The sequence below is a fragment of the Anser anser genome (assembly GCF_964211835.1).
Source record: "Anser anser genome assembly, chromosome: 26".
In the NCBI taxonomy this organism is placed as follows: Eukaryota; Metazoa; Chordata; class Aves; order Anseriformes; family Anatidae; genus Anser; species Anser anser.
In genome coordinates this window covers 4872428-4889346 of record NC_139747.1, presented here as the reverse complement: position 1 = coordinate 4889346, position 16919 = coordinate 4872428, and the positions used below count along the sequence as shown (strand labels likewise).

Below are 16919 nucleotides of genomic sequence, written 5' to 3'. Positions count from 1 at the left end.
ATGACCCCCCCTTAACTTAAAGCCATCACCCCTCATCCCATCACTGCGCCGCCTGACCCCGACCCCGCTCCCCAGCCCCGCCAGGCTGCCCCAAGGCCCCCCCAGGAGGGGAAGTGGCTTTTTTTTTGGCTTTTTTTTGGCTTTTTTCCCCAAAAAGTGCCCGGCGCGGCGCTGCCCAGCTCCTTCCGTCCCTCCCCCCAGCCCCCGGGGCGGCCATTGCGGCGCCATCATGGCGGCCGCCCCCGTCTCCTAGCAACGCCAGCACTTCCTGGAGGAAGGGGCGCGGCCCCCCGCCCCCAGCCGCCATTGGCTGCGGGCAGCCACCTCCTCACGCTCCCATTGGTCGGCCCGCTGAGGGGGGCGGGGACTCGGCTTTCACGCGGGCGGCGCGGGGTTAGCGCGTGCCCGGAGGGCGGTGACGTAGAGGTGACGTAGGAGGCGCCGGGATCCCCCCGTGCCCCCCTGAGAAGGGGTCGGGGAAACCCCCCCGGGGCGGGGATGGGGGGGGCTGGGCGGGATTGGGGGGGGTCCCATGGGGGCTGGGTTTGGGGTGCAGGATTTTTGGGGGGGTTCCATGGGATTGGGGCTGTGCAGGATTGGGGGGGGGATCCCCTGGGATCGGGGCTGTGCAGGATTTGGGGGGGGGGATCCCCTGGGATCGGGGCTGTGCGGGATTTGGGGGGGGGGATCCGATGGGGTCGGGGCTGTGCGGGATTTGGGGGGAAGATCCCACGGGATCAGGGCTGTGAAGGGTTTAGGGAGCATTCCATGAGATTGGGGCTGTGCAGGATTGGGGGGAGGGTTCCCATGGGGTCGGGGCTGTGCAAGATTTCAGGGGGGGTCCCGTGGGGTTGGGGCTGTGCGGGATTTGAGGGGGGTTCCCATGGGATCAGGGCTGTGCAGGATTTGGGGTGGGATCCCATGGGTTTGGGGCTGGTCGCAACTTGGGGGGGGATCCATGGGGTCGGGGCTGTGCAGGATGTGGGGGGGGATCCCCTGGGATTGGGGCAGTGTGGGATTTGGGGGGGTTCCCATGGGATCAGGGCTGTGCAGGATTTGGGGTGGGATCCCATGGGTTTGGGGCTGGTCGCAACTTGGGGGGGGATCCATGGGGTCGGGGCTGTGCAGGATGTGGGGGGGGATCCCCTGGGATTGGGGCTGTGTGGGATTTGGGGGGGTTCCCATGGGATCAGGGCTGTGCAGGATTTGGGGTGGGATCCCATGGGATTGGGGCTGGTCGCAACTTGGGGGGGGATCCATGGGGTCGGGGCTGTGCAGGATGTGGGGGGGGATCCCCTGGGATTGGGGCTGTGTGGGATTTGGGGGGGTTCCCATGGGATCAGGGCTGTGCAGGATTTGGGGTGGGATCCCATGGGATTGGGGCTGGTCGCAACTTGGGGGGGGGGGATCCATGAGGTCGGGGCTGTGCAGGATTTGAGGAGGGTTCCCATGGGATTGGGGTTGTGCAGGTTTGGGGGGGTTCCCGTGGGGTTGGGACTGTAGAGGATTTTGGGGGGGGGGGGTCTGTGGGTTTGGGGCTGTGTAGGATTTCAGGGGGATCCCCTGGGATCGGGGCTGTGAAGGATTGGGGGGGAGGGGTCCCGTGGGATCGGGGCTGTGCAGGATTTCAGGGGGGTTCCCATGGGATCGAGGTTGTGCAGGATTTGCGGGGGGTCCCACGGGGGCTGGATTTGGGGTGCAGGATTTGGGGGTGGGTTCCCTGGGATCAGGGCTGTGCAGGATTGGGGGGGTCCCATGGGGTTGGGGCTGTGTGAGGTTGGGAGGGGGTCCCGTGGGGTCGGTGTTGTGAAGAACTGTGGGGGGGGTCCCACAGGGTTGGGGCTGTGCAGGATTTGGGGGGGATTCCACGGGACTGGGGCTGTGCAGGATTGAGGGGGTCCCATGGGATTGGGGCTGTGTGGGATTTGAGAGGGGGGTCCCATGGGGTCGGGGCTGTGCAGGATTTGGGGTGGATCCCCTGGGATCGGGGCTAGATAGTGGTGGGGGATCTGCTCCCCGCTGTACCACAGGACCCCAAATCCCCCTGGATCCAACCCCAGCTGCACCCCGACCCCCTCCTCAGCAGGGATCTGCAGCCCCCCCTGGGATCCACCCCCGGGAGGGATCCACAGCCCGCAGCCTCCTTTTGGGGATCCGCTCCCCACCCTCAGCCCGGGACCCCCCCCTCCCTCTGGCTGGGGGCTCGGTCCCGCTCCCAGCCCCGGTGCCCACCGTCCCCCCACCACCACCCGCAGGTGCCGGATGCCCCCCGGCCGCTTGCCCGCGGCGCTGCCCCGCGCCATGCGCCTCGTCCGCTTCCAGGGCCCCGGGGGGGGCGAGCCCCGGCTGGGGCTGGAGGAGGAGGAGGGCGGGGGCCTGGTGGACCTCAGCGGGGCCGAGCCCTCGCTGCCCCGCTCCATGCGAGCCTTCCTGGAGACCGGCGAGCACGGCCTGGCCGCGGCCCGCAGGTGGGCTATGGGGTCCCGAGGTGGGCTGCAGGGTCCTGAGGAGGGCTACGGGGTCCTGAGGAGGGTTACGGGGTCTTGAAGTGCGTTTTGGGGTCCTGAGGTGGGTAATGGGGTCCCGAGGTGGTTATCGTAGAGTCCTAGAATCACAGAATGGTTTGGGTTGGAAGGGACCTTAAAGATCATGTAGTTCGACCCCCCCTGCCATAGGCAGGGACACCACAAGAGTCCCAAGGTGGGCCTCGGGGTCCTGAGGTGGTTTTGGGGTCCAGAGGTAGGTGCTGAGGTCCTGAGGCAGATTATAAGGTCCCAAGGTGGATTATGAGGTCCAGAGGTGGGTTGCGGGGTCCCGAGGTGGGTTGCGGGGTCCCGAGGTGGGTTATGGAGTCCCAAGGTGGATTACAGGGTCCAGAGGTGGGTGCTGGGGTCCCAAGGTGGGTGACAGTCCAGAGGTGCTGCCAGGGTCTGGAGTTGAGTGCTGGGGTCCCAGGGTGGGTTACAGGGTCGGTGTCCCGAGGGTCCCTGGTGCCGTCCCCGCGCTCAGCCCCGTCCCCGCAGAGCGCTGGCCTCGGGCCAGCACCGCCTGCCGAGGGCGGGGGCGCGGCTGCTGGCCCCCATCGGCGACCCCGAGAAGGTGATCTGCGTGGGGCTCAACTACCGCGACCACTGCCTGGAGCAGGACGTCAAGGTGCCCAAGGAGCCCCTCATCTTCAGCAAGTTCCCCAGCGCCATTGCCGGGCCCTTCGACGACATCGTGCACCCGGCCGAGAGCAGCGTGAGTGCCCCGCGGCCCCCGCCCCGTGCCACCCCCCCACCCTGTCCCAGCTGGGGGGGTGCAGCCCCCCCTGAACCCCGTTTTGTCCCCCAGGAGGTGGACTGGGAGGTGGAGCTGGCCGCCGTCATCGGGAAGACGGGGCGGCACATCCAGGTAACGGCGGCGCCTTGTGCTGCTGGGGGGGGGGACATGGATGTGGCCCTGCCACCTTGTGCCCCCCCCCTCCCAGTACTGGCTGAGTGTGTGTCCGTCCCCCCCCCAGGAGTCGGCGGCGCTGGAGCACGTCGTGGGCTTCACCGTGGCCAACGATGTCAGCGCCCGGGACTGGCAGATGCGGAGGAACGGGAGGCAGTGGCTGCTGGGGAAAACCTTCGACACCTTCTGTCCCCTGGGGCCGGCCATTGTCACCAAGGACTCGGTGACAGGTGGGGACGGGACGGGGCGGGAGGCGGACCCCCGAGCGTGGGGTCCCCGAGGCGTCCCCCGGGGTGACGCGTCCCCTGCGCAGACGTCCACAACCTGAGCATCCGCTGCAGCGTCAACGGGCAGCTGATGCAGAGCAGCAGCACCAAGCAGCTCGTCTTCAGGCTGCCCCAGCTCGTCGCATGGGTCTCCCGGTACGTGCGGCACCGGGAGGGGGGGGGACGGCACGGGGAGGGGGGGCCGGCAGCGTCCCGGCTCCCCCCCGTGTGTGGGACCCCGGCCGATGGCTCCCCTGGGCCCCCCAGGTTCGTCACGCTGCGCCCCGGGGACGTGCTGCTCACGGGGACCCCCCCCGGTGTGGGGGTTTTCCGGAAGCCCCCCGTGTTTCTCAAGGTGAGCGCGGGGTGGGGGGGGCTTGAAACTGGGCCGGGAGGATTGGGGTGGCGGAGCAGGGGTTGCCTCCCTGTCGGATTACACACTGCAGGCTTTACGCCTTCCTCCCCCCGCCCCTTCTCACCGACCCACTCAGCGCCCCAAATTTCCCCCTCCCAGGCTCCCAGCTCGTGCTGGAGGTGGAGACCCCCGCCCCGTGGCCCCCTCCCCACGCGCCCCGCTCCCCCTTCCCCACGGGGCGCGCACCCCTTCAGCCCAGGAGCCCCCACTTTGCCCCCCCGGCGCCTGCAGCGGGCGCGGTGCCGCCAGCGCCTCCTGCCTTGCAGCCAGGCGACGAGGTGCGCTGCGAGATCGAGGAGCTGGGCGCCATCTGCAACAAGGTGGTGTGAGGACCGAGCCCCCCCTTGGCTTCGATCGAGCCCCCCCGGCCCCGGGCCTCGCCGTGCCGCGACGGCGTTCAATAAATGCGCCCGAGGAGGAGGGTGCTGCTCCCCCTGCGCCCGCAGCTGGGTTTATTGCTGTGCCGCGTAGCCGCGGGGGGGCTACGGCTGCACGAACTGCTGGATGAAGGCTCGCAGCTTCCCCCGGCCCTCGGAGGAACGGAAGGGTTGGGCGAGGTGCAGAAGGGGCCCCGCGGGGCTCGGCGCCTCCTCCAGCACCTGGGGAGGGAGAAAGGGGGGGGGGGGTCACAGCGAGGCTGCTGGGGATGGGGCCAGGGGGCAGAGCCCGGCCGTGCTTACCCCCATCTCCTTGAAGGTCTGCAGCGTGCTCAGCGCCAGGCTCCAGGTGGGGTGCTCTGGAGGGAGAGAAATCCCCGAGGGAGCCCCCCCATCCCACGTGCAGCCCGGCAGGGGTGGGGGGACCCCCGCTGCCAGGCCCCGACTCACCCAAACCGTCCTTCTCCGCGAGGAACTGCTGCAGCGCGCCCGCGCAGGCTGCCTCTGCGGGGGGAGCGGGGTCAGCACCAGGGTTGGGGGGGAAAACCCCGACACCCCCCCCACTCCGGGGCAGTGCACCCCTCGTGGGCTTCAGCGGGGGCTGGGGCTGCGAGGGTGGGTGCTGCTGATGTGCCTCAGTTTCCCCCAAAGCCGAGCAGGGCTGGGGTGGGGGTAGAAGAAGGGGCCATGGGGGTGTCCTGGGGGGGGGGTCCTACCAGGCTGGGGCCAGCTGGGCTGCTCCAGGAAAGCCGCCGCTCGCGCGTAGGTCTCCAGCACGGGGCTCAGGAGGCGGCAGAGGAAGAGGAGGAGGCCAGGCGAGCCTTCAGGGTCTCGGAGCTGGTGGGGGGAGAGCCCGAAGTGGAATGAGTTTGTGGAGCCTCGGCGCCCTGCCACATCCCAGGGGCATGGAGGGGGGGGGGGAGCCCCCGCGCACCTTGAAGCAGCGCTTGCAGACGTCCTCGCTGTCACTGTCGCTGTCGGTGAAATCCACCTCGGCCCAGGGCTGCCACTTGCCGAAGGGCCGCGGGGCCAGGTCGCACAGCCAGCGCTCGTTCTCCGACTGCACAGCGCCGCCAGGCACCCCTGAGCTGGCACCGCGCGTCCCTGTCCCCTCACCCCGGCCCGGGGGGGCCCTCCCCAGCCCAGGAGGGAGCAGGGGACAGGTGCCCCAGTCCCTTGTCCCCGAGCAGGACCGGAGGGCGCGGTGAGGGCTGAGCAGAGCGGGGGCACCCACCTCATCAGCCTCCAGCAGCCCGCACAGGATGAGCTTGTCCAAGACGTCCTGGCTCTGGTGCTCGAGGGGCTGGCAGGGCTGCCGGAGAGGAGAGGGGGCTGGTGAGGAGCCGGCGAGTGCCCGGCCACCGCCACACGACGGCAGCTGTTCCCGTGCCACCCGCTCCCACCTGGAGCCCCAGCAGGCTGGGGGGCAGCAGCTGGAGCAGCGCCAGGGTCTTGTGGAGCAGCTCGTCCTGGCTCAGCGTGATGCTGGAGGGGCAGGCGGCCGCCCCCACGAAGGGCAGCATCTCCAGCAGCAGGGCGCGGATGGCGCAGGCTGCCGGCAGAGCGGGGCGAGCGGTGTCACCGCGGCGTCACCGCTCCCCAATTCAGGGACCCCCCCCACCCCATGCCCTGCTGCTCACCTCCCACTGCCTCGCCGGCAAAGACGGGCAGCAGGGCTGCGCTGTGCTGGCTCAGCTCCCAGCGCGCCTCCACCGAGACCTCGGGGACCACCAGGACGTCGCCAGGGGGTGCGAGGTGGTAGAGGGCGACGTGGGCTCTGAGCAGGGCCAGGCTGTGCCGCACCAGGGCGCGGAGCTGCCCCGAGAAGCCCACGTCGCGCTGGCGCACCAGCGTCTCCTCCAGGAGCCACGCGAAGTCCGACATGAGCCGGGAGAGCAGGACGCCCTGCAGGGAGAGGAGGCTGAGCTGGGCTGGGGGCTCCGAGGGCAGCCTGGAAGCCCCCCCCCCGAGGGGGCCTCGCCTCACCTGGCGGTGCTTGTGCAGCAGCAGCGCAGACGTGATGCCCACGGCCGTGACGGCGGAGCAGGCGGCGCCGTCTGCGGGGAGCGAGAGGTGCTCGTTCGTCTCCCTTGGCACTCGGTTGTTTGCGCTCTATTTCCAGCACGGGCGCTGCCAGGCAGCAGCAGGAGCAGGGACACGCAGCCCCGAGGGCGTCCCGCTCCCCCCGCAGCCTGCACGGCCAGGCGGGCAGCTCAGGACAGACGGACGGACGCCTCCCGTCCCCCCCAGCAGCCCCCTCACCGCTCAGGGCGTGCAGGCCCAGCTTGGTCACCATCATTTTGTCTTCTGCCTCCGAGCCGGGAGCCGTTCCAGGGGCCGGCCCCTCAGGCTCTGCCCTCTCGCTGTGCGGCTGGCTGGAGATGTAGAAAAGGGGGTGAGAGAGGTGGGAAAGGGGAGGGCTGGGAACAGGCGTGGGGGGGTGGCGAGGCGCTGCCGCGGGCTTACTGCGTGCCGAGGATGGTGGGCAGCAGCAGCTCCTCCGGCGGCTTCCCCGCGCTGCTCTGTCTGCTGAGGGTTTTGGCCACAAACTCCTGGGGAGGAGGACGGAGCCGGTTACTGCCAGCAGCCCTCAGCACCACCGAGATGAAAACACGCCCTTGGTCCCACCAAGAGCTGCCCCATCGAGCCCCAACTTCCCCTAGGCGTGGGCTCCGCGGCTCTCCGGAGAACGCCGGATCCCCCCAGAATCCCCAAACCTTCCCACGCATCCCCCAGAGGTTTGCAGAGCCCAGAGCACCACGGCAGCACGTCCCCTGGGGCCCGGCCGCATCCCGGCAGCCAGCTCTGCCCCAGAAGCCGGACGCGGTGCCGCGGTACCTGCAGGGAGAAGGGCTGGGCGAAGTCCACGCGGGCGCAGCCGAGGCGTCGGCGCAGGGCTCGGCACGCGGCCCAGAGGCAGGCGCTGAGGCTGAGGGGCCGAGCGCCGTGCTGGGGGAGAAGTGGGGTTCATTAATTCGTTAATGGGGCGGCAGAGGGGGGGCGCCCCCACCCCGATTCAGGTGCTGCCCCAGGGCAGGAGTGGGCTCGGGGCCGCTCACCGCTCCGCTGCCCTCGAGGCAGTCGGGGGCCAGGTCGTAGGCGATGCCCACGGGGACCAGGAGGACATCGGGGACGGCGCCGTCCCGCACGGCTCTGTACACCGGGGCCAGCCACTCGTGGGCAGCGGCCGAAAGGCGCCGCGGGGCGCAGGGCTCCTCCAGGAAGATCAGCAGAGGCTGCCGGCTCCTCAGCACCTCCTCGACGTACTGGAGCAGAGGAGGTGAGGCTGGGGGTGCCGGTGGCACCGCAGGGACACGCGGGAGCTGCCACCCCCCACGGCTGGGGGGCTTCAACACAGCCCGACAGCCTCACCCATCTGCCAGCACGTGGTGCTGCAGGTCCAAGAAGCCTTCACCGGGCGCTTTGGGTGCTCGGGGGGGTTCTTCCCTCCCAGCACGGGGGGTGAATGTGGGAGCTGGACTTACCGAGGCAAGCACAGCACCTGGGAGCCCTCCGTCCTGGCCGCTCGATGTCTGCTCCATCCCCACAGGCAGGAAAACCCCTCCCAGGCGGCGAAGCAAGGCCCTGTTGGGGAGGAAAATGCTGTGGGTGGCCCCCATGAATGGGACCGTGTTCTCCCTACCACCCTTCTGTCCTCCCTGCCACCCCTCTGCCCTCCCCACAGGCAATCTCATTCACCCTGTGCAGGGAAGCAGCCACGTGCCGGGCTGGAAAAGGACTCCCCGTGCCTTACCGGAGGCGAGGGCTGCAGTTCAAGCTGCCCACCGTCACCCTGGGCACCCCCAGGCCGTGGGAGAAGAAGAGGAAGGAGAGGAGCAGCCCGTCCAGCCGGGATTTGTGCGCGGAGAGGAAAACCAGCGGCACGTCAGGCTGCGGGGACGGAGGAGGCGATGAGGACTGGGTGCTGAGGGGGAGATGTGCAGCCGCGGCGTGCCGGGAGCGGGCGGCCGGGCTCCTCACCGTCGTGGCGGCCCTCAGCACCATCTCCAGCTGCCCTCGGTGGAGCTGCACGCTGAGGAAGAGGCGGCTCAGGAGCCGGAGCAGGACCCAGCTGCACAACCTGCGGGACGGGGCGGCACAGCAAGGCAGTGAGCACCCCTCCGGGGGCCGTGGCTGCACCCAAAGCCCCCGGAGAGCTCGGCCAGGCTACGAGACGGCACCCAGGCATCATCCGGGGACGTGGCCGCTTCCCTCAGCTCCCTCACCCTCCTCCCAGGCACAGTCGTGACCCTCCCCTGCCTCAGTTTCCCCAGCCAGGCACAAATGGGGCTGTGCGAGACGGTTCGCTTCACCGCATCGACTCCCGATCTCACTGCTCAGCTCCCATGAAGCAAATAAACAGCTTTATTATAAATTAAGTTAAAACACTAAAGGCTGGATGTGACAAGACCACCCCCCTCTCCCCCCCCGGTAACAAAAGCTCAAGTCAATTACCCCTCCATCTCCCCGTCCTCCCGCACGCTGCTTACGGGAAGGATCTGAACGCTTTTATCCCCTGGGTAATTTCTTCCCTTTAAATACTTCAGACTGCTCAGAAGGTTCTTTTATTACAGCTCAATCAGACGAGCAATTAGGGTACAATGCAACCTTTAATTGCCAATTTCTCAATGACAGGAGGTAAAAAGGAAAAAAAAAAAAGGGGGGGGGGGAGAAAAAGGAGAAATTTTCTTTTGCTTTGCTTTGATTTCCATCCCCCTGGTGTGGCTCCCCACCACCACCACCACTCCAGCATTGTGTTCCAGCTCTGCGGAGGGGAAAATGTCCCTAGGAGGCCGTGCGAGACCCCCAAGGAGCAAACTCCCCCCCGGCAAGGGGCTCCATGCCCCAACTGAAGAGCAGGAGGGAGCTGGAGTGGAGCAGCGGGACTGGGAATGCCCCAGCCAGGGGCTGGGAGCTGCCACGCGGCCCCGCACCCACCTGAGCACGGGGAGGGAGAGCGGGGCCTGGATCCCAGCCAGGATCTCCAGGGCTTTCTCCTTCCACCGCCGGCGGGATCCGCTGTCCCCCTCCGAGCCACGGGCCTGGCCGGCAGCGACGTCCCGTACCCTGCAGGGGAGGGGAGGGGAGGGAGACGAGGTGGGAAGCGCGGGTTAACGCGGTTTTTTTTTCAGCCAAAGCCGCTCTGAGTTACAGTAATCACAATGTACCGGCTGCCAGCCCCGTGCTGGAAAATTAGCAGTGACAAGGGGCGAGGTGACAGGTGCCTGACGAGGCCGCGTCACCCGGCGCCGCAGAGCAGCAGCAGCCAGAGACCAAACACGGAGCAGCCTCTGCGCGAGGACGCGCCTCTGCAGGGCCCGGGTCCCGCTGGGGAGGTGACACCGAAGCCCCCGGCTGTCCCCACTGACCTGCGGCTGCGGCAGACTCTCTCCGGGAGGTCCCTGGGGGTGTCGGCGGGCACTTTCCAGTCCCAGACAGCCAGGAAGCAGCAGAGGCGTCGAACCAGCCAGCCCCGGTACCTGGGCACGGAGACAGAGCGGCGTGCCGGCAGTGAGAGCAGCCGGGGCTGCGGGACAGAGCACCCCCCTGCTTTTTTAGGGTGCTGTTACCGCGTCAGCCTCCCTCGAACTTGCTCTATGCACATTTAAGACTTTTCTCCCTGTTTTACAGCTGGGGAAATGGAGGCACCAGCACTCTGCTCGGTGCAGAGCGCTGCTCCAGGCCGCCCCACTCCTCACCGGATTGCTGCCCGCTTTCCTGGCACATAGAAGGAAATCTGGCATTGCTGGAGAAGAGCTGGGGGCTTCCAGGCTGCGAGGAAAGCTCTCCAGGCACCCTCCAGCCCTCCCTGCCTCAGCAAGCCACCTCTCCATCTGCTGACATGTCCCCGAAGCTGCTCTCACAGCAGCTCTGCCAGCACCAGCACTGCTGCACACGTCCCAAGCCAGGGACTTTCCCAAATCCACCCCAAATCTGAGCTGGGCAGCACCACTGGGTCAGAGAGGGGTGTAAATGACGTTCCAGACGTTGCAGAGCGCGGGGGACCCAGCGTGCGACGAGGCTGTGGGTGCCCAGGCAGGGACAGAGGCTCTCCACACCTCCGAGCTGCCTGCTTCTGATCTCGGCCTCCCATCTCCAGCCTCGTTTTTAGCATCCCGCAAGTCCTGAGGCGCTCCGAGCGGAGATGAATTATTCAAAGAGTTTGAAAGCTGGGAGCTGGGATATTTCAAGCAGAAGGGAGCATAATGACCCGATTTGGAAAAATACAGCGCGGAATTGCTGAGCCGCCAGGGACCGCTCGGAAAGGGAGAGGAACCGGAGGAGTCCGGCACCTCCGAAAACTCGGGCTAAATTCAACGACAGGCGTTTGGCAAGCGAGCGGCTCCTGGGCGGCCACGTCAGCTCCTCAGCTGGAGCAGAGGCTGGTTCACACCAGCTGAGATCCCCACAGGGCCGCGGGGAGGAGGAAGCACATGGGGGCTGGTGAGGCCATCTCGCGTCTCCCAGGGGTGGGAGCGAGCTGGCCCCGCGTGCGTGAGCTTCTCCTTGTGCCTGAGCCAGAGGGGAGAACGAAAACACCCTCTGCCCCCTCTCAGGCTCTTCCCAACAGCTTCAAGAGATCAAGTTTTGATTTAAGGAGTCCCAAGCCCTTGACACTGTGGCTGACCGCTCTTCCAGGCCACGAGGGTGACAGTAAGCAGAGGAACGGACCAAGCCCTTTCCTCTCTGCTGTTATTATCGCTCTGCGCTTGGAGATGTGGCTTCCATTCAAAAAATAATTAACGTGACTACTTTCTGGACTAATTAGTGAGCGAGGATGACAGAGAGGCGTCCCTGCACTCCAGTGCAGCAGGGGAAGTCGGTTCCCCAGGGATTCAGACAAGAACAAAACCCAGAAAAAGGGATTTGCCCAGCGTCCCTGGCACGGGGCTCTGCTCCGAACGCCCACGCAACAACCGGTACCGACGGCCCCGTCCTCACCTGGTATCTTCCTCCGTCACCTGGGCGGCGCTGCAGAAGCCGAGGGAGGAGAGCTGCGCGTGGTAGAAGCCATCCTGGGAGCAGGGCAAGGGAAATGGCTGGAGGTTAGCCCAGACCAGCTGGGAAAGGCAAATCCACCGCCACTGCACCCCCAGCCCCTCGGCCGAGCCCCCGCAGCGGGCTTACCCAGCTCCTCGGCGTGCAGGTCTGGCAGCAGCGCCCCGTGAGTGGCCGGTATTTGCCAAGAAAAGGGATGAAAATTTCCAGTTTCTGCCCTGAATCACAGACCCAGGTTTTCATCTGAAGAGGGAAAGAAAGACAGGGAGAGGGAGGGATGGCACGGAACCTCCTCGCCCTGGAAATATGAAGTGCAGGCAAACGCGCCCCCAAATGCACCGGGGCAAGGAGAAGTCCCACTTCTAAACTCTCTGGGGAGAAATAAAGCTGCCACGTGCTGGTGCAAACCTCCCGTGGCCAAGCCCCAGGTTCATCCTGCAGCTGCCTTCCTCCCCGAGCAGCCCCCTACAGTTAGCTTTTAAAGGGGGCTTGTAAAAGAGATGGAGAGCAACTTTCTGCTCGGCCAGATAATGACAAGACAAGGGGAAATGGTTTTAAACTAAGAGATGGGAGATTTCGATTAGAGGTTAGGAGGAAATCCTCCACTCAGAGGGCAGTGAGGCACTGGCACAGGCTGCCCAGAAAGGTTGTGGATGCCCCATCCCTGGAGGTGTTCGAGACCAGGTTGGATGAGGTCCTGAGCAACCTGATCCGGTGGGTGACATCCCTGCCCGTGTCAGGGGGTTGGAACTGGATGATCTTTGAGGTCCCCTCCAACCCGAGCCGTTCTATGATTCCAGGATACATTTGTGTGCCACTGTCACCGGAGGAGCGTGGGGACCTGGAAATGGTGAGACCAGCACCCTGGGGTGATCACCGTGCTCCAGCAGGAACAAACTCTCGGAGAAGCGTCCGGCACAGCCCGGGGAGGTCAGCTGGGGAGAAAAGGGCAGGAGAGAATCAGTGAGAGTCGGGGTGTGCAGGAAGGCTGTGGAGGCCCCTTGCCCCCACGACAGCAACCAAGAGACCTCTCCCCCCACAACCAGGGTGGAGGTGATGGCAGCATGGGACCCACGGAGTGCTGGGAGGAGGTGCTGAGCCCCTCTCCCCACTTCAGGCATTCGAAGGGAAGGGACCGGCTCCTTGGTGGGGAAATGAGTTGTTCTACTGCAGAAAGAGAGAAAGGGAGGGAAAAAAACAGCAATCAACGCTCCAAAAGCCCTCGGGAAAAGAATTTGTTCTTTGTAATACAGCTCCGGCACGGCTACAATTGACTTTTCCCTCCCACACCTTCCTCCCCGCAAGCGAGGAGTTGCCAATCTGTACCCAACAACCCCATGGCATCACCACGACACAGAGATCCCCAGGACAGCGAGGACGGGCGAGAGTCGTGCAGGCAGGGTGGGATGTAACGCTGTCCTTCTGCAAATCTCGCCTCCCCAGACACCTGAGAGACACTCGGGCTGAAACCCTCAGTGCTTTGCAGCCCGGGCTCCACGCTGCTCTTCAGGGAGATGTTTACACCCCAAAATGAAGGAATAATCCTTGATTTTCAATCCCGGATTTTCAAACCCAAGCAAGGAGCTGCTGCATGACACCAGCCAACAGCAAACGCACCCACTGCTGATCAGCAGGGACACTTCTCCCTCTAAAAAAACAAATGCAGAAAAGTAAACCGTGCTAATGTGGCTCACGGATGCGAGGAGGAGCGGGGTGACAACCACAGTGGGGACATCCCAGGGTCACTCGCGTGCCCACACGCGAGACCCCTCTGGCAGAGCCGGTGCAGCCCGCGGAGGCTGCAAACACTTCTACCCCCGCTTCACTTCGGAGCAGAGATTTTAAAGTCATTTTATTCCAAGAAACAGCACTCAGCGAGGCTTCTCCTGGCAGCGATGGGAGCGCGAGCGCTTGCTCACGCAGAAAAACAACCTGTTTTTCAAATCTAGCAGGGGAAAAGAAGGAAACAGGGGCCTGGCGTCAGCCTGCCCCGGGCCTCCCGGGCACCTGGGGGGAACCCACAGGGGACCCGAGCAGGGTACACCATGCCTGGGTACACCGGGGCGCTCGTGGCACGAGGGAACAGGGCCAGCACGCGCTGGCACTCACCGCGTCCCCGCCATGGGGACAGCCTGTCCTTGTCCCTGGGGAGCCTCACCTGCCTTCGGGCTGCGATGGCGTGGGGGGGACGCTCGGTCTCGGTGCGGGAGGGGGACGCTGCCCCGTGTCCTGTGCCACACAGCTGGGGAAGAGAAGAGAGAAAGTGGGCAGAAAGAGTCGGTTTGGGGTCTGGTCCTGCAGAGGGGGGCTGCTGGCACAGGGCATCCCCACGGACCCCACAGCGCTGGGGAGGGGCAGGGGGAACGGACCCTGCATGGGCCCCACAAAGCTCTCGGTGGGGTTTGGGAACCCACCCCCACAGACCCCACGGGCACCACAGAGCCTTGCTCGTGGGGAACACACCCCACATGGACCCCTTACACCCCACGTGGACCCCTTACACCCCACATGGGCCCACTGCACCCCACGTGGACCCCTTACACCCCACATGGGCACCACACACCCTACATGGGCTACACACACCCCACATGGGCCCCACACAGCCCACATGGACTCCTTACACCCTATATGGGCCCATTCCACTCCACACGGACTGCTTACACCCCACATGAGCCCCACACAGGCCCCACAGAGCCCCGGGGTCCTTGGGAGCCCATGCTGCACGACCCCACAGGGCCCTGGGGAGGGCACAGGCCCCACACAGCCCCTGTAGTCGTGGTCTGGGGGAACCCACCCTACACAGACCCCAGCCCCCCCAGGGCCATGGTTTGGGGTACGCCACCCCCCAAGGCCCCATAGAGGCCCCACAGGCCCCGGCCCTGCTCACCACCGCCCGGCCCGGCCCGGCCCTGCCCGGCCGCCCCGCTCCGCCCCCGGATGGGCACGGCCCGGCCCGGCACGGCCCCTCCTGGGCCTCGGACCCCGGGGTGGTGGCCACGGCCCTGTGTCCCCCCCCCAGACCCCGCCAAATCCCGGTCCCCGCCCCCCCTTGTCCCTCCTGTCCCCTCTTTGTCCCCCCCCCGTCCCCGACCTCCGCAAGGCTGGGAGCCCGCGGGGGCTGCGGCGGGCAGGCCTTGAGTGAGGGTGGTGAGGGAATAAGGGGGGGGGGGAAAGAAAAATTTAAGGGAAAATAACAAGTAAGGAAAAATAAAAAGGCATTTATATAGAGGGGGGGCAGCTGCAGAGCGTGGGCTGGGGCTCGGGGCAGGGGCGCTACGTCCTGCCCACCCCAGGCCCAGCTCTTTCGGGGTCCTCCAGCTGGCTCTGTGTTCTTCCAGGCTTTTTCCCTCTTTTTTCTTTTCTCGTTCGTCACTTTTTGTGTGTGGGGGGGGGAGCTTTTTCTCATTTTTTGGCTCTTCCTCAGTTTTTCGATCTTTCTCTCACTTTTTTCTACTTTTTTCCCACTTCCCACCAGACCCCGATAGCAGCGGAGCATCGCCCGGCGACCCCGGCAAATCTCACCCCGCGAGGAAGCTTTCACGCAGCCCAGCCCATAGTTTTTAAAAATTTTCAAGCATTTTCTCCGCAAAGTGCCTGCTGCGGCTTTTCACCCCCCGGCGCGCCGCCGCCAGCCGCGCGGTGGTGGCCATGGTTACCGTATCTCCCCTTCCCTGCCTCGCGCCGCGCTGCCATTAAACCCAAGTACAAATAAAGCGCTTTCACAAGCCCCGGCGGCCCCGAAGCCGCTCCCAGATCCTTATTTTTAAATATTTGAATGGAAAGAAGCATTTTTCCCCCATGAAGAAACAGATTGCCCCCGCCGCGTTCGCGCCTGACCTCCCTCCGCAGGCGAAAGTGGCCAAATGTTGTCACCACCCCGAGAAATAAAGCAAAGAGCACGGGACGGAGGGAGCGCGCCGCAGGGCTGCGATCGAGCTCGTTTCCATCCCCGGCGAGCCCCGGAGCTGCAGGCTGAGACCTGGCAGGAGCTCGTCACACCTCAGCATCGCCCGCACTGCTCCCGCACCAGCGCTTTCCCAGTCTGAGGCAGACTGGTACCAGTTCTAGCCAGCCGCTGGGCCTGAGCATCCTCCCTGGCAACAACCTCTGCACCCGAGGGAGGAGGCTGGGCGCAGCAATTAACGTTTCTGCTCAATTAACCTCTCCCTGCGCTTCCCCATCGCTGGCGGGGCCGCGGGTTGGCTCAGCAGCAAGTGTGGGGTCAGCCCAGCCTGAGCAAGCCCCCGAGCCCCCGGCGCCTCCCCCGGGGAGCACCGCATTCCAGAGGCATGTGGACTGACGCCACACGCTTTGGGGTCTAACCAGGGCTTTTTTTACAAGTGGTTTTTTTTTTGTTTTTTTTTTTTAAGCTTTAATCCTTGGGATTTAAAAATACATATATATGAATTTACATGGCCTCTTTTTTGCAGCAAACCTGGTTACGCTGAGTAGGGGGGATTTTAGTGAGTCACCATGACAACCCGGGTGCTGTTTTGGGGAAATTACCGGGGAGAGAAGGGCTGTGAGAGCCTGGGGAGTGGGGGGGGAAGGGGTAAAAGGGGCTGGAGGCAGCACTGGGGCTGGGGCAGTCATCAGCTCCCAGTGGGGCCATGCCCAGCTCCATGGTATCAAGCCCAGTGTTATAGGACCATGCCCAGCCCCATGGGATCAAGCCCAGTGTTATAGGACCATGCCCAGCCCCATGGGATCAAGCCCAGTGTTATAGGACCATGCCCAGCCCCATGGGATCAAGCCCAGTGTTATAGGACCATGCCCAGCCCCATGGGATCAAGCTCAGTGTTATAGGACCATGCCCAGCCCCGTAGGACCATGCTCAGCCTCATAAGACCATGCTCAGGGTCATAGGACCATGTCCAGCTCTATAGGACCAAACCCAGCCCCATAGGACCATGCCCAACCCCCTAGGACCATGCCCATTTCCATGGGACCATGCTGAACCCCACAGTACCATGCCCAGTCCATTAGAACTATGCCCAAACCCATACAGCCATGGCCAGCCCCATAGGACCATGCCCAACCCCCTAGGACCATGCCCATTTCCATGGGACCATGCTGAACCCCATAGTACCATGCCCAGCCCTGTAGAACTATGCCCAAACCCATACAGCCATGGCCAGCCCCATAGGACCGTGCCCAGCCCTACAGAACCATACCTAGCACCATACAACAATACCCAGCCCCATAGGACCATACCCAGCCCCATAGGACCATACCCAGCCCCACAGCTCACCTCGATGCGGGGTGCAAGGCGGTGGCAGATGGGGGTTGGGAGGGCACGGGGCTAGGGCTGGCCAGGGGCCAGGGTCTCGGCGTGCGCAGCGGTCCCGGTCGCACGCCCTCTCCCGCGCCGCTGTCACCCCAGCACTGTCCCAGCGCGCCGGGTCGGGCCAACGGCCGCCGGCCTCT

General features: G+C 65.2%; 2 protein-coding genes across 3 annotated transcripts; one reads left to right on the top strand and one right to left on the bottom strand.

Moving 5' to 3' along the window:
• Positions 1 to 269: 269 nt before the first annotated feature.
• LOC310886819 (oxaloacetate tautomerase FAHD2B, mitochondrial-like) lies at positions 270 to 4551 on the top strand. 2 transcript variants are annotated; one of them, XM_083811916.1, is made up of 8 exons: positions 270 to 426; positions 2256 to 2468; positions 3024 to 3240; positions 3334 to 3393; positions 3503 to 3665; positions 3749 to 3857; positions 3969 to 4056; positions 4383 to 4551. In XM_083811916.1, the coding sequence occupies exons 2-8, from the start codon at positions 2263 to 2265 to the stop codon at positions 4443 to 4445; spliced, it is 906 nt and encodes a 301-aa protein (XP_083668042.1). In that variant the 5' UTR covers positions 270 to 426; positions 2256 to 2262; the 3' UTR covers positions 4446 to 4551. The 2 variants fall into 2 exon arrangements, with proteins under 2 accessions (XP_083668042.1, XP_083668041.1); XM_083811915.1 differs by having other exon boundaries at positions 398 to 472.
• On the bottom strand, positions 4540 to 15008 carry GPAT2 (glycerol-3-phosphate acyltransferase 2, mitochondrial). Its single transcript, XM_083811909.1, has 21 exons — positions 14584 to 15008; positions 13651 to 13734; positions 11622 to 11735; positions 11436 to 11509; positions 9863 to 9973; positions 9432 to 9560; positions 8248 to 8574; positions 7979 to 8078; positions 7553 to 7759; positions 7332 to 7442; positions 6960 to 7045; positions 6756 to 6868; positions 6480 to 6550; positions 6134 to 6398; positions 5897 to 6045; positions 5728 to 5805; positions 5428 to 5553; positions 5210 to 5330; positions 4944 to 4997; positions 4797 to 4852; positions 4540 to 4715 (listed from the first exon to the last, which is right to left on the bottom strand). The coding sequence occupies exons 1-21, from the start codon at positions 14986 to 14988 to the stop codon at positions 4599 to 4601; spliced, it is 2898 nt and encodes a 965-aa protein (XP_083668035.1). The 5' UTR covers positions 14989 to 15008; the 3' UTR covers positions 4540 to 4598.
• Positions 15009 to 16919: the final 1911 nt, after the last annotated feature.

Coding starts and splice junctions, on each gene's coding strand:
- LOC310886819 (XM_083811916.1), top strand. CDS start 2,263: ATGCCCCCCGGCCGCTTGCCCGCGGCGCTGCCCCGCGCCATGCGCCTC. Junction 3,241..3,333: donor TGCACCCGGCCGAGAGCAGC/GTGAGTGCCCCG, acceptor TTTGTCCCCCAG/GAGGTGGACTGGGAGGTGGA. Junction 3,394..3,502: donor AGACGGGGCGGCACATCCAG/GTAACGGCGGCG, acceptor TCCCCCCCCCAG/GAGTCGGCGGCGCTGGAGCA.
- GPAT2 (XM_083811909.1), bottom strand. CDS start 14,988: ATGCTCCGCTGCTATCGGGGTCTGGTGGGAAGTGGGAAAAAAGTAGAA. Junction 11,510..11,621: donor CCTGCACGCCGAGGAGCTGG/GTAAGCCCGCTG, acceptor CCCTGCTCCCAG/GATGGCTTCTACCACGCGCA. Junction 9,561..9,862: donor AGAGTCTGCCGCAGCCGCAG/GTCAGTGGGGAC, acceptor CCTCCCCTGCAG/GGTACGGGACGTCGCTGCCG.